The sequence below is a fragment of the Epinephelus fuscoguttatus genome, linkage group LG9 (assembly GCF_011397635.1).
Source record: "Epinephelus fuscoguttatus linkage group LG9, E.fuscoguttatus.final_Chr_v1".
Taxonomy (NCBI): Eukaryota; Metazoa; Chordata; class Actinopteri; order Perciformes; family Serranidae; genus Epinephelus; species Epinephelus fuscoguttatus.
The window spans coordinates 27,072,701-27,085,592 of record NC_064760.1 but is presented as its reverse complement, the minus strand read 5'-3'; the positions used below and the strand labels follow the sequence as shown (position 1 = coordinate 27,085,592).

Sequence of the window (12,892 nt, the reverse complement as noted above, 5' to 3'; positions counted from 1 at the left end):
CAAGATTTCATCAACTTTATTTTATCCAGTTAGTCTAAACATCACATCACCCCAGTGTACTGCAAAAACAAATACCATTTTTGTCATAATATTCTTTTATAAATATTCATTTCAATTAATGCAAACTGTAAATGACTTCTTCCTTTTGAGTTGATTTGTATCGCTTTGGCTGTAGTGACATTTCTGATTTGGTCGATTGAAGCTTGTTAACATAAGGTACTTAATTAAAGGGGAAATTAGTTCTCATTAGATGCAGTCAGAGGTTAAGGGTCTACTAAAGGGCGAGTTTAGTATTTATCATATTTTCTTACTCCCTTACTCACCTAAGATGTACTGAAAATGTGTTGCAGTCAGGAAACTGAACAGGTTTAACAAGTATCTTTTAAATGTGCAGCATTTAAAGTATGTTATAACATTGTGCTTTTCTGGACTAACACACCTGTACTTGAAAAATGCTACATTCAGTTAACCTTTAACACTAGAATAACAAACTTCACTTCAAACCAGCTAGGGAACAGCTCCAACTCCAACACATCTCTCCGGAAACACTGACCATCTAAAGTAAACTTATACAGCAATATATGTAAGTAGATTTACAATATATTAAACATTAAACACCTTACAGAAATTACACACCATGGTGAGCAAACGATGCAGTGGAATCAAATCATTGTTCACAAGCATGTATTTAAAATGTAAACATTTGCATTATTCAAACCAAATTATTTAAAACACACCCTGGATCCTAAAAAATCATTTTTATGGTTTCAAAATGAGGATAAGTTTGCGAAATGCTGCTTGTTGGATTTGTGGTTTGGAGTTCATCTTTTTTCACTTTCATCCTTGATTTCAAAACGTCCAATGTCGATGCACCGTCTCCTAGAATCCTTATTCACACAGTAAAATACAGTAGCTGTATTGTCCAAAAATACCAGACGGGGCATTACCATCTGAATATGATGACAGGTACAGAACAACATTACATTGTTACAACATTGCCCTGCACCTGCTTTATCTCTGTGATAGTGTGTGCTGATGCAACCGTATGCAATCACTAAGGTGTGCATGTTTCATTTAAACAGCAACATATAGTGAAATACTGAGCGAGGTCAATGAACAAAGATTTTATCTGGGAACTCACCAGGCTGAGGTCAAAGTAACGCTGTACGAGTCGTCCACAGAGCAGGTCGAGTTCATAACAGCAAATATTTAAAACACATATTAGTTTGATGGATCCATCTGTTTAGCATCCTTGCCTTGAAAAAATACTATCTTGAGAATGTTTTTGGCATTTCCCCCCCAATACTGACGTCCATATCTAATATATGTATATATAAATATACTGTAATACTTCAAAAACAATATGATAAAACTGCCACATAAATCTGAAATGTGTCACTTTTGTGCGCTAATAATCAAACCTCTTAGGATGCTGCATTAAGGTACAGAAGAGAGATACCATACAAGTCTGTGTAAGGCATGAATGAGTTGAATTTTGGTGGTCACATGATTCTGGATTCAGGGTCCCCACACATTTTAATCAAAACTTTTCCATGGCACGTTATAATACTTAATTACATATGTATATTTGATTGAATCACCAGGACACAACAGTCTGATGCTGATGTACCACTGCAGCAGAATCCCAGTCAAGCTAATGTTAGGTATCCATCAGTGCCGACTGTAACCAGCATCATTTAGCCTTCTACCACACTGTCAGTGAGTGGTCCGTGTAACGCTTATCAGTTCAATTATCCATTCAAAAAATGAAAATCAGAAAACTGAATTCACTTTTTTTTAATCAAATTTTTCATTTGTCAGATCAATGTATAATTAGGATTTTAAATTTGTTTTTTAATATTTTATTTGTGGAATGCTGGATAGAAAAATGGAAACTTTGAAAACAGAAAATCAGAAGTCCATCTCACGCTTATCAGTTTAAATGAAATTTAGAAACTGGACAGTTGGGAACACACAGATAAGAAATAAAAGCTCTGTGATTTTCTATTTTCAAATTTTCTATCTATCCAACATTGCACAAATACAAAATAAAAAAATACTCAAAAATCTTAATTATAGATTAAAAATACAATTTAAAAAAACACTTTTAGAAAATGTAACTAAATTTTCTAATTTTTATTTTTGTATGGAAAATTGAGCTGATAAGCATTACATGGACCGTGAATATTCAGCCTGAGATCTCGGTGTAAACGCCTCAGTTAACCCGCTAGATAACTTTTTTTTTTGGCATTTTGCTGTTTCTCTACTGATGAGACGGCGCGTTTCCTTCCCCCCAAAGTGGGCACGGCCTTGGCGATGACATGATGTCAGTGTGGTCTGAGGTCCTCATGAAATATTTGTGACATTTCAAGAGTGATGCAGCACTAGATCTTAAATTAGTAGTTAATACAAGGAATGTATTTCACGTCAACTTAGACATGTTTTGAGATTTTTTACGAATATGTTCTAAAATATGAAGAAAACAATGTGTTTCCAAAACTTTTCCAAAGCATTCTGTTAATTCCAAACCATTTCCAAGCCTGGAAAACATTATATAACTTTTATAACTTTAACAGTAATTTTATGTGGGAACCCTGTAGATTAGCTATTGCTGATAGGATGAGCTGTAGTAATCCCCCAAAGGATAAAAGATGAGGGATTAGGTGAGTGAGAACCAGTGTGTTGGTCACTAAACTTACCATTAATAACACATTTTGTCACCACTGTTCAGCTGTCCTGAGTGTGGCCTCCGTGTGACAGATAAAAATGATTTTTTACAGAGGTTAAATCATATGAGGAGTGGTTTGTTCATGCATGTTTGGCAAGCAGAATAAATAGTATGATAGAAATGTATTATCATCATTATTATTATTATTATTATTAAGACATCAAATAGCACCGTGTTGGCCCATCAATGGTTGCCACCATCATAGCATCACATTTTATAGGGTGGATCCCTGGAAAGTTGTTTTCAGATTCATGATTAGATGTCAGAGGCCTCACGGCTCGCTGAGTGTGACTCATTTGGCAAAATGAACTGAATTACAGTGAGCTAAAGTCAATGCCATTCTTTGAAATAACGCTGTCAAGAGTGAGAGGTTGTAATTATTAATGAGGTCTAAAAAACTGTGAGTACAGATTTGGCAAATGCACAAACTGCAGAGGTCTCTGTATAATCAATGTTAAAATCTGATTATAATCAATTGTAATGCAGGTAGGAAATAAGATGACTGCCAACCTCAGGTAGGAGAGTGTGAAAATGGTTTTGGCGGCGACGTACGATCGACAAAGTCATCAACTTAAGAAAAGACAAAAAATACTGCACAGGAAAAAAATGTCCACCTAAAACAACCTTACACTGGCCTCTGTACAGTATCTGTCATGATGACGTCAGACTTTTCATCGGGCCCAGTCAGAGAACTTCTTCTCTAGCAGTTACATTAAAATCAACAATCACATCGACAAAAGCAAACATCTCGTTACGAAGAGACTGACTGAGAGAGGGAGTCCTCAGATATCCATCTGAATGGTGGAGATGAGGAGACACAAACTTAACTTTGGCACGCTGAATGAAGAGGGCTGGCAGAGAGGCGAGGACTGAGCCTGCAGCTGTGTTATGGCAGTGTTTGGGTGAAGGGGGCCGCACACTCATAGCCCTTTGTTAAAATAGACCCTCTCCACTCCTGGATGGCTGGCCCGGATTTTCTCCTGCAGCTCCGGCTCCAGGCGGCTGACTGACATGGAGCTGGATCAGGCGGAGGAATGGGAGAAATGCAGGGGTTACTGGGTCAAACACATGTAGGCGTAATATGCAATTTTTCAAAGAGAAAAACTCGGGGCAAGTCTCTGACAGACTTGTCACTGTTATCTCAGGGTCAAGTGTTAACATTTCACTCACCTCTTCTGAGGGAACAATGCGCAGCACAGTGGAGTGGCAAACACCAGACTGAAAAAGAAAGGCAGATCTATGAAACACACAAGCCTACAGTCCACAGCTTCTTGTTCTGACATGATCAGATCTGAGCAAAAAGATACCTGACAGACAAGAGTGAGGGTGAATTCAACTATGTGGTCATTGCAAGGTGGTTGTTTCTCGTGTTCAAGTTTTTAAAAAAAATGGTGATTATTATTATTATTGCAATACTGTTATGTACATTCATTCATTTTCCATAGCCACTTATCCTATTAGGGGTTGTGGGTGTGCTGGAGCATATCCCAGCTGACACTGGGCGAGAGGCGGGGTACACCCTGGACAGGTCACCAGATTATCACAGGGCTGACACATAGAGACAGACAAAGACTCACACTCACATTCACACCTACGGACAATTTAGAGTCACCAACTAACCTGCATGTCTTTGGACTGTGGGAGGAAGCCAGAGTACCCGGATAACATGCAAACTCTGCACAGAAGGGCTCCCCCACCCTGGGGTTCAAACCAGGAACCCTTTTGCTGTGAGGCAACAATGCTAATCACTGAACCACCGTGATTAAATTCGATTCTGTTCCAGATTAAACTTGAAACCACCTTGCAATGGGATTGCTTCAGCTGTCACACAGTGGTTCGCAACGATAGTGAGCCAAGGGCGTTAAGCAAGGGGGGGCTAATAGACCCTTCCCTACTTACAACCCCCTCACCACAGGCGCCCTTATTCGGATCACACCCTTCTTCGAAGTCATCTACACACCAGCAAAGCTTCATTTACCATGCTCACCATCTTAGTTAGCATGTTAGCATTCTAACATTTAAGAATGAGCACTAAACACAAAGTATAGCTGAGGCTGGTGGGGGGGGGGGTCATTAGCTTTGCATTTTTTGGCTGTAAACTGCTTTTTTTCAAAGATTATTTTTTTGGCTTTTTGCCCTTATTGGATAGGACAGGGGGCAGAGAGGGGGCAGAGAGAGGGGATGATACACAGCAAAGGGCTGCAGGCTGGAATCCAACCCATGGCTGCTGTGGCATGGACACTGCCTTTGTATATAGAATGTGTGCTCTACCCAATGAGCTACCAGGCACCCCATGAGCCAAGGTATTGCATAAATGTCATTTTAAAGTGATCATTTTAAGTGTTGTCATATGATAAGTCGTGGTACCACCAAAGTCAGTGGGATTAATCCTCTGGTGACAACGCATGTCTGTGCAGAATTTAATGGCAAAGTATGATTAGCTGCTCAAATCGCTGTCATGTCACATGAGCTGAACTGAAGGAATGTTGCACATGGTTTTACTTGGTCTTTCTGAAGTGACATGAGGCAAAACAGAGCCAGGAAAAAGTCAGCAAAGCACGTAGCAGGATGTGTGGATTATTTTTCAGATGAAGATGAATTGTAAAAGGGCTGTGATGGGCTGATTGAGCTTCACGGTATTATCGAGGGAACTAACAAACCTCAAGAGCACATTCCTCTTGAAATACATAACAGTGACTTAAGTTTAAAGTGACATAAATCTCAGCATAATCCACACTTCATGTTTGCTGTGAGAAATGAAGTTGAAATTTCAAAGTCATTTCACACGGCTGCTTATCAGGAGGACCATCTCTGACGACTCACCAGAATCCCACCAGGCTGACTTGAATAGGTGCACTCATCCATGGGAACTTCTGAAAAGACCAGGCAGAAAAACGAATGAGGGGCACAAAAGCAGTGGTGAATTCCCATAGTAGAGCGGCCTCATGTTCTCAGTGCTTTTCATTCCTCTGATGTGTGATTACGAAAAGAAAGCCCGAGTGGCAGACACAGCATGGAACGTGAGGTTACAACCATTTAACAGAAACCTTTGTGGTATTTTAAACCTGTGATGATGAGGCTACTGAGTGTCTGTAAATGTTTCAGAAATACACCCACCCTCAGAAAGGCCTTCTTCTCCAAATGGTTCATCAAAAACGGGGGGATAGCTGAAAAGACACGGGTAAAATATAACTGCACGATGTATTTTCAACCAAATTTGCTGGTCTAAAGCTTTAATTTTGTTTCCTTTTAATTACTGATGCCACACGCTGCCAGTGGAAGAGTTTACAAACCTAACAGCAGATGTGTAAGTGGACAGATGATACAAAGATATACATACCCATTCCTGGAGAGGCCATGAGGATTCTGGAGACCACAACCTGAGTGATAGCCTGCTGAGCAGCTTTTGTTGACTCTCCTAACCTGTTGTCATTCTCATCTGTTATGGGAATGCCATGTTGGAGTTCTCTGAAGACAAACAGCAGAGCAAATTACATTAATCCAACATGACCTTTTACTACACCTAATAAAGCCGGGCTCAAACTACAGGAGTTTCACAATCCTAACTGATTCTGAAATCAGGTTGCGTCACACACATTAGGAGAGACTTCGCAGAAGTTCTTCTCTCTAATCCAAACATGCACACACCCCAAAATTAGGAAATAGTGGTGCCTTAAACACAAAAGGGAATTATTAAAATCATCCTGCCAGAGGGAGCATGAATGCACCACCTCATGTGATCTCAGATGTAAGCAGATTCTTCGGAGACTGACGTAGACAAGGAAAATATAAAATCCATGTTTTATAGTTTGCTTGGATGTGGTGCAACAACTTGCTGTAATGTCATCAATGTTTTGCAGCGAGGAAACAAAAGCAGAAGGCAGAATGAGTCAGGGTGAGAAAATGGTTGGGGAGACAGGGTCAACATGGGTTGTCTATTCTTCAGCAACAACTGGAGGGGAGATTTTAACTGTCAGTTTTATTCTGGCAACAGTAGAATGCTAGTAGAATGGAGCTAGAATTTTTTCCCGTTGTTTGGCAACACTCTCAGCTGCTCCGTACTGACAGATCATAAGCGTAATCATCCAGATTTTAAAGGTCCAGCATAAAGGATTTAGCGTGATTGTTACGACTACTATCAATGAACAAAAATGCGAAGAGGCTGAGTGGGCTCACAACTGTGACTCATTCAAAGTTATCCATGCTGAAGTCCAACGATGCCTTCTATGATGATTTATTAAACAACTCATTGAATAACTAAAGCAAAATGAGATGAAACAAAATATTACTAAAGTGATTATGTTATGTGATATCATGAACAGAAAGTATCAGAGCCAAGAACGCACTGTCTTTGACTGAAACTACACCTGTGCCAATTACTACCAGAAGTGAAAGTGAGTAAAAGAATGTGTGCGGCCTAAACAAATAATAACCATCAGAGGTTAAATACATATTCTGGCCCGTACAGGGATATATAATACTCATAGCTATGTTTCCACTACTTTAAAATCACCTAAAAATAGGAACTGATGTGTTTGTTACCTTAGAATGAGCCGTTTACATCTATATACAGAGGGGGTCCTCTTCCACGGAGCCCACCATGTTGTTTTACAGGAGCCCAGAATGGACAAACCAAACACTGACTCTAGATAGAGCCATTTGCATTTTTGAGTTATCGCATCGACCAGTATCATTCTCCTACGCGCTGGAGAGGTTTCACTTCTGAAACCTCACCACTAGATGCCACTAAAACCTACACACTAGACCTTTAAATCCTAAACATGAAACATGTTTGAAATTATAAGGCGGCCCTGGTGAGTCCGCAAGCAGCTGCATTACCCAATAATTGGGGTCGAGCCAAGGTACAGACCGTGGTCACAGCAGGCCAGATTGCTCCTCTGACTGTCAGGAAGCATGAGTCGGGGATAAACTGGCTCAGAACACCTCTAGTCTGAGCCCTGCTAGAGAGGAACGTCCCTAAAATCTTTGTTTCCAAGGTCATTTTCACTACTGGTGTTGTGTCTTCTCAAGGTCAAAGCCATTGCGTATGACAATTATCAGCACCCTTGGAAACAATGACGCACTTTGCAGAGTGTTGCATGTCCTCTTTACCTTTGTCTCATCAGTGGGATGTTGATACAGTTAGCAGCAGCGACAGCAGCAAATGGAACAAACCGTCCAATCAGGGGTGAGACGTGCTACAGCGGGAGAGAGGAGGCATAAAAACAGGGGGAAGAAATTAATGTTTGGCTCTGCTGTACTCTGACAGCACAACTGATCAGACCAGCGGAAGATACTGCAGCTTATATTTCAGATCCTGTACATGTAGGCTTTTGATGGATAACACTAGTCACTATAAAAGCTGGCAGGACAACATGCTGATACGAGGGCATGACCCCGTACATAATGTGGCTCTTCTATGACAAAGAGACTATTTGTGCGTGGTTAACTTCACGTCAGCACACCCGTGCGGCTGAGGTCAATACATTAAAATGAGATGTAGAATGGGGTTAGATGAACTGATACCTTTGTTAGTGCATTTAGTCCTAGAGCGGTGGCAACTGCCCCTGTGGTGGCAGACACATAAGCTGTGCCAAGCTGACTGCAAACAAAAGAGTCACCGGTCACATCACACACACACACAAAAAAAACAGTTGAATTAAAGGGTTAATATGAGTCAGCGTCTGTGCCAATTGTCTGTCTCTTACTTGACCGTGATTGGAGCATCGCCGCTCCGGTTGGTGTAGTTTACTATTGCGTTGAAAGACTGATTGATCCACTGCCAGAACAACACGGCTGGAGTTGTCCTGCAAGATTGACAACAGCAGAGTCATTAGCAAGAGCAGTGTAGGAGAGTTCACAGAAGGGCAGTGGTGCAGCATGCTGGTTTTAGTATGGAAACTAACTGTATTCAGAAGAGTTTAAATCAGGGGTGTCAAATTTATGACCTGTGGGACTGATTTCAGTGTCTGCCAAAGGGTCCAGTCTGGCCCACTGGATGACTTTGCACACCTAATATTGATGCACTTGTGAAGGCTAAGGGGTGCCAGGTTTCAGGGGCAAGTAAAATGCTGCTTCATATTTAAAGATACAGAACATTGTGCAAAATATAGTCAATCAGCAGCTTCAGTGCAAAAGAATCTATCAAACTTCTATCTTAAAATAATATTGGTGGAGCTCTGTTGCTAAGCACAGCCAAAACTGTTGATTTGTAAATGGTTTGTGAGGCAGGGGATGACTTCACCTGCTTCATCAACAGCTCTCACTTAAGCTTGGTGTGTTGATGCCAGCATTACTACACAGGAGTGGAAGCATGTGTGGGAGTGTATGGAAATATGCACATGTAATGACAGTGAGTAGCAGACTGTGGAAGAACTGGAACATATCAATGATCTGTTCATCATCTGTATTGTGAACTGCTGAACATCTTTGGACCGTGTGTCTTTACAGTAAAAAGAAGGGAACATTTGGGGGTGTTATCTATATGTTATTACGCAATGGTTTTACTGGTCCGGCCCACTTGAGATAAAACTGAGCAGTATGTGGCCCGCACACTAAAATGAGTTTGGGTTTACATTATCAAAAATACGGATAACTAGTCTTATACAAATATTTTCCTTTACAGATGTCCTTAAGTCCTGCATAGGTAACTCTATTCAAGTGTGACAGTGTGATGGTGAGCCAGGATACACAATACCAGCTCTGAAGCAGCTCAATGGAATTCAGCTATTGACACCTCTGTTACTAACTATTGTACCATGCCTGTAATCAAGGCTGCGCCACTATCAATGTCGCGGTGTGAGACTGGATACTTTCTTAGATTTGTTATATCGTAAGTGTCGCCTTTTCCTGTGTTTTAAAGGCTGCATTACAGTAAAATGATGTCCTGTTCTTAACTTCTCACTGTTCAATTATTTGCCTTTACCCACACAGTCATTAAATCCACATTACTGATGATTATTTATCAAAAATCTCATGTGTATATGGTTTATAACGCACCAATAGTCATCCCTACAGTATCTTCACAATATTGATAGTGAGGTAATTGTTTAAATATGTTGTGATACTTGATTTTCTTCATATCACCCAACCCTACCTGTAATGGTAGGGCTGTGTTTAATCCATAAGCATGGGTTTAACGGTCAGAGTCTGACAATGAAATGTGACATGCCCTTACTTGTAAAATGTCATCATGCATCCTGTGATCGTCATGTTCATCGGAACCTGCGCTGACATGCGGCCAATCAGTATCATCTTCTCCCCAGTATCGGGATGGAAAGCAGAGTCAAAAACATATTTGGCTCTCCACAGTTCATCTTCTGTCAGTCCTGGAGAGACTATACCTTTCCTAGGAGAAATTAAAAATAACAATGAGAGCAAACCCTTTCATTAGAGCACTAAATTAACATCATGTTACTGGTGTATTAATACTGTTAGGTGTAGCCTGGTTTACCTGTAGTCAGTGATGACTTTGTGTGCGTGTGCTAGTTGTTCGTTGGTGAGGAGAATGTTCCTGGGGTCTGTGACTGTGAAGAAATGTTTGGCCCGGCCTACAAATGTGCTCTGGTCCCACCGGGGCTCCTTGATGTTTATGGAAGTGGATAGCTCTGCTGCCATATTTATCTGGGGAAAGGAAAATGTTACAGTAATCGTATCAGGTATTTGTCAGCAGAGCACAAAAGTATGCAGGACTGATGCTTCAAGGTTCAAGGATTTCAGTCGCCTTCTTCTGAGGCAAATAGATAGAAACAGGGATGGCACAAAAAAACCGCACAAGTTCTCTGAGGATCAGTTATCTAGAATAACTGTGTTTCATAACCACATTGTGTCGGGCTGACACTGTCTGATATTGTTCCAGGATTTCAGGGGCCCTGCTCCACCACTCACCCCGGGAGTGGCAGCCCCTCACTACTTGTTTTCTCCTGCAGACACAAGTCAGCGAAGGAGGACTCGTGAAAATAACGCTCCTCTCTGGATTGCCATGCTGCTTATTCAGCATAATGTTGCTATGGTGATGGCTGACCTGACACAAGGGTTGTGAAGCAGTAAATTGCAAAGCCCTATTATGGGCGCGCACCAACCCCCAAACTGTGGCTGAAAAGCAGCTCTTGGAGAGTGACAAAGCCCACTGCATGTGTGTTGTGAATGACAGTGATCGGCTGCACAAAGTTTTTATCGTGTCTAATCATAAACTACAAATTGCATAAGGGTTAGGTGATGAAAGCACAATGGGTTATGCAATATTTTATTATCACCACCACTAGTGAGTATTTCATTAAAGTTTTTTATGCATTTATGGTCTCATAATGCAAAACCAGATAAGACTGGCTTGTGCTGAATACACACTGCACTATCAAAAACATGAGCTCTGTGGATGTGCTGCAGCATGCTCCATGCTCCCAGTGTATGTGTGTGTGTGTGTGTGTGTGTGTATCCAGATAACCCAGTCTGATCTGGTTTTTAACCATTTGCATCTCGCTCCAGCTGAACCACAGGGTGACACACCAAAGTGCTGCGAGACATTGTAGGATGAGCAACAGCATGATGAAACTCCACCTGAAATTGCACCAAAGATGGCTGCTCGATTGCCAATAAAACAAAACTGTCTTGTTTGCTGGCGTGCAGGCGGCGTGCTGTCTCTTTAAATTGAATTAAACTCCATGAGATTGTCACAAGATCACAACAAAACACCCCCCTTCCTCTGAGTGTCCAATGAAACACTGTATGAGTTGGTTTGAACAGCGGCTGTAGAGCAAAGCCTGCTATAAAACCCTAGTTAATGGCATTAATATACTAATAACCCAATTGATGAAGGTGATGTAAAGGGGAGTGAACTTTGGACTGACACGGCCTTTGATCTATAAACGCTCTGCTGCCGCTGCCCTCACTCTCAGCCAATCAAAGGGCGGCCTGCGTGGCTACACATTAACCTGCAATTCACAACAACTCCTTACAATCAAATAAATCATCTGCACCCTGCACGCAGCATCTCATCAGAGACACTATAAGCTTCATTTCCTGTGTATCCATCACACTGGAAATAGCTGCTTTCTGTGTGTGGTGGCGGGGTAAACATGCTCTGTGACTGGATACGGTTAATTGTTCAACCCGACGTAGACCAGTCAAATCTGGACTGTAACTGGAGGTGCTGCAGCATCTGAACACAGCTCTCAAACCTTTACTACGTATTACAAAACAAAGCATCATTTCAAAACGACTAATTAGACACGGCATCTGTCCGGCCCGATGATTGTCCAGCTGTGCGCCCCAGATTCAACTAGTATCAGCCTGCCACATCCACACATCCAGCGGGCTTCTCCAGGAGCCCCGCGCAGTCTAATGACAGTTTCCCCGACCTCGGACTCAAAGTGCACGCCGGTCCTCTCCACGTCGACGTCTTCGTGGATCCATTATAACAAATATGGACAGTTTACTTACTGCACTGTGGGCTCCGGCGGTCCGCAAGAGGTGTCCCTGAAAGGCTGCAGCCAGCTAATTTTACATGCAGCAGCGTCAGCGCAGCTCCAGAGCGCACAGATAGAAGCACATCCCCCCAGCGTCAGGACCTCACGCAGCAAAGTAAAAGTCCTGCCTCACAGCGGAAATCCACACTGCATAACATCACAGCTGTGACCACAAGTGAGCGACAGAGGTAAATGTCTTAGAAACGCATGATGACTTTCTACCCTTTTATGAAGCAGTGACATCTCAGCTAAACACCTGAGGTGGCAAATTGAGTTTGGTTTCACCACGTCCTCTAAATGAGGCTTTTATTTCCGAGCACCACATCCGCTCATTGCTTTGACGTTTTCGACACATTGATTCACAGGCTGTAAATCATTAATAGCTGGTAAAACTTTGGATTTGCACACAACAGCCTCACAATGATGGACCGCACTAATAAGAGTCATTTAAAACAAACAAAGCGCTATTTGGTTCATAACATAAATAAATAAGAAAATCATGCAACAAAATTACAAGCAAAACGAGTCATTGATGGCACCTTAAGAATCATGATATACCAAATAACCAGGTGCGGATCATGACCATGATTATGACACAGTGAGCTCCGGGGCACAGACATGTAGAAGGCCCCACCACCTCCCCTACACACCACAGGGAACACACATAGACACTGTGGTGATTGTGCTTCTTCTCCTTTTT

At 41.7% G+C, this 12,892-nt stretch overlaps 1 protein-coding gene across 1 annotated transcript; it reads right to left on the bottom strand.

The window, feature by feature from the left end:
- Nucleotides 1-15: 15 nt before the first annotated feature.
- On the bottom strand, nucleotides 16-12,554 carry sfxn1 (sideroflexin 1). Its single transcript, XM_049586823.1, has 11 exons — nucleotides 12,167-12,554; nucleotides 10,182-10,351; nucleotides 9,906-10,076; nucleotides 8,437-8,535; nucleotides 8,255-8,330; nucleotides 7,841-7,926; nucleotides 6,069-6,196; nucleotides 5,846-5,895; nucleotides 5,552-5,601; nucleotides 3,899-3,946; nucleotides 16-3,745 (listed from the first exon to the last, which is right to left on the bottom strand). The coding sequence occupies exons 2-11, from the start codon at nucleotides 10,343-10,345 to the stop codon at nucleotides 3,649-3,651; spliced, it is 969 nt and encodes a 322-aa protein (XP_049442780.1). The 5' UTR covers nucleotides 10,346-10,351; nucleotides 12,167-12,554; the 3' UTR covers nucleotides 16-3,648.
- Between the last annotated feature and the right edge of the window lie 338 nt (nucleotides 12,555-12,892).

Coding starts and splice junctions, on each gene's coding strand:
- sfxn1 (XM_049586823.1), bottom strand. CDS start 10,345: ATGGCAGCAGAGCTATCCACTTCCATAAACATCAAGGAGCCCCGGTGG. Junction 10,077..10,181: donor AAAGTCATCACTGACTACAG/GTAAACCAGGCT, acceptor AATTTCTCCTAG/GAAAGGTATAGTCTCTCCAG. Junction 5,602..5,845: donor AGAAGAAGGCCTTTCTGAGG/GTGGGTGTATTT, acceptor TGGTCTTTTCAG/AAGTTCCCATGGATGAGTGC.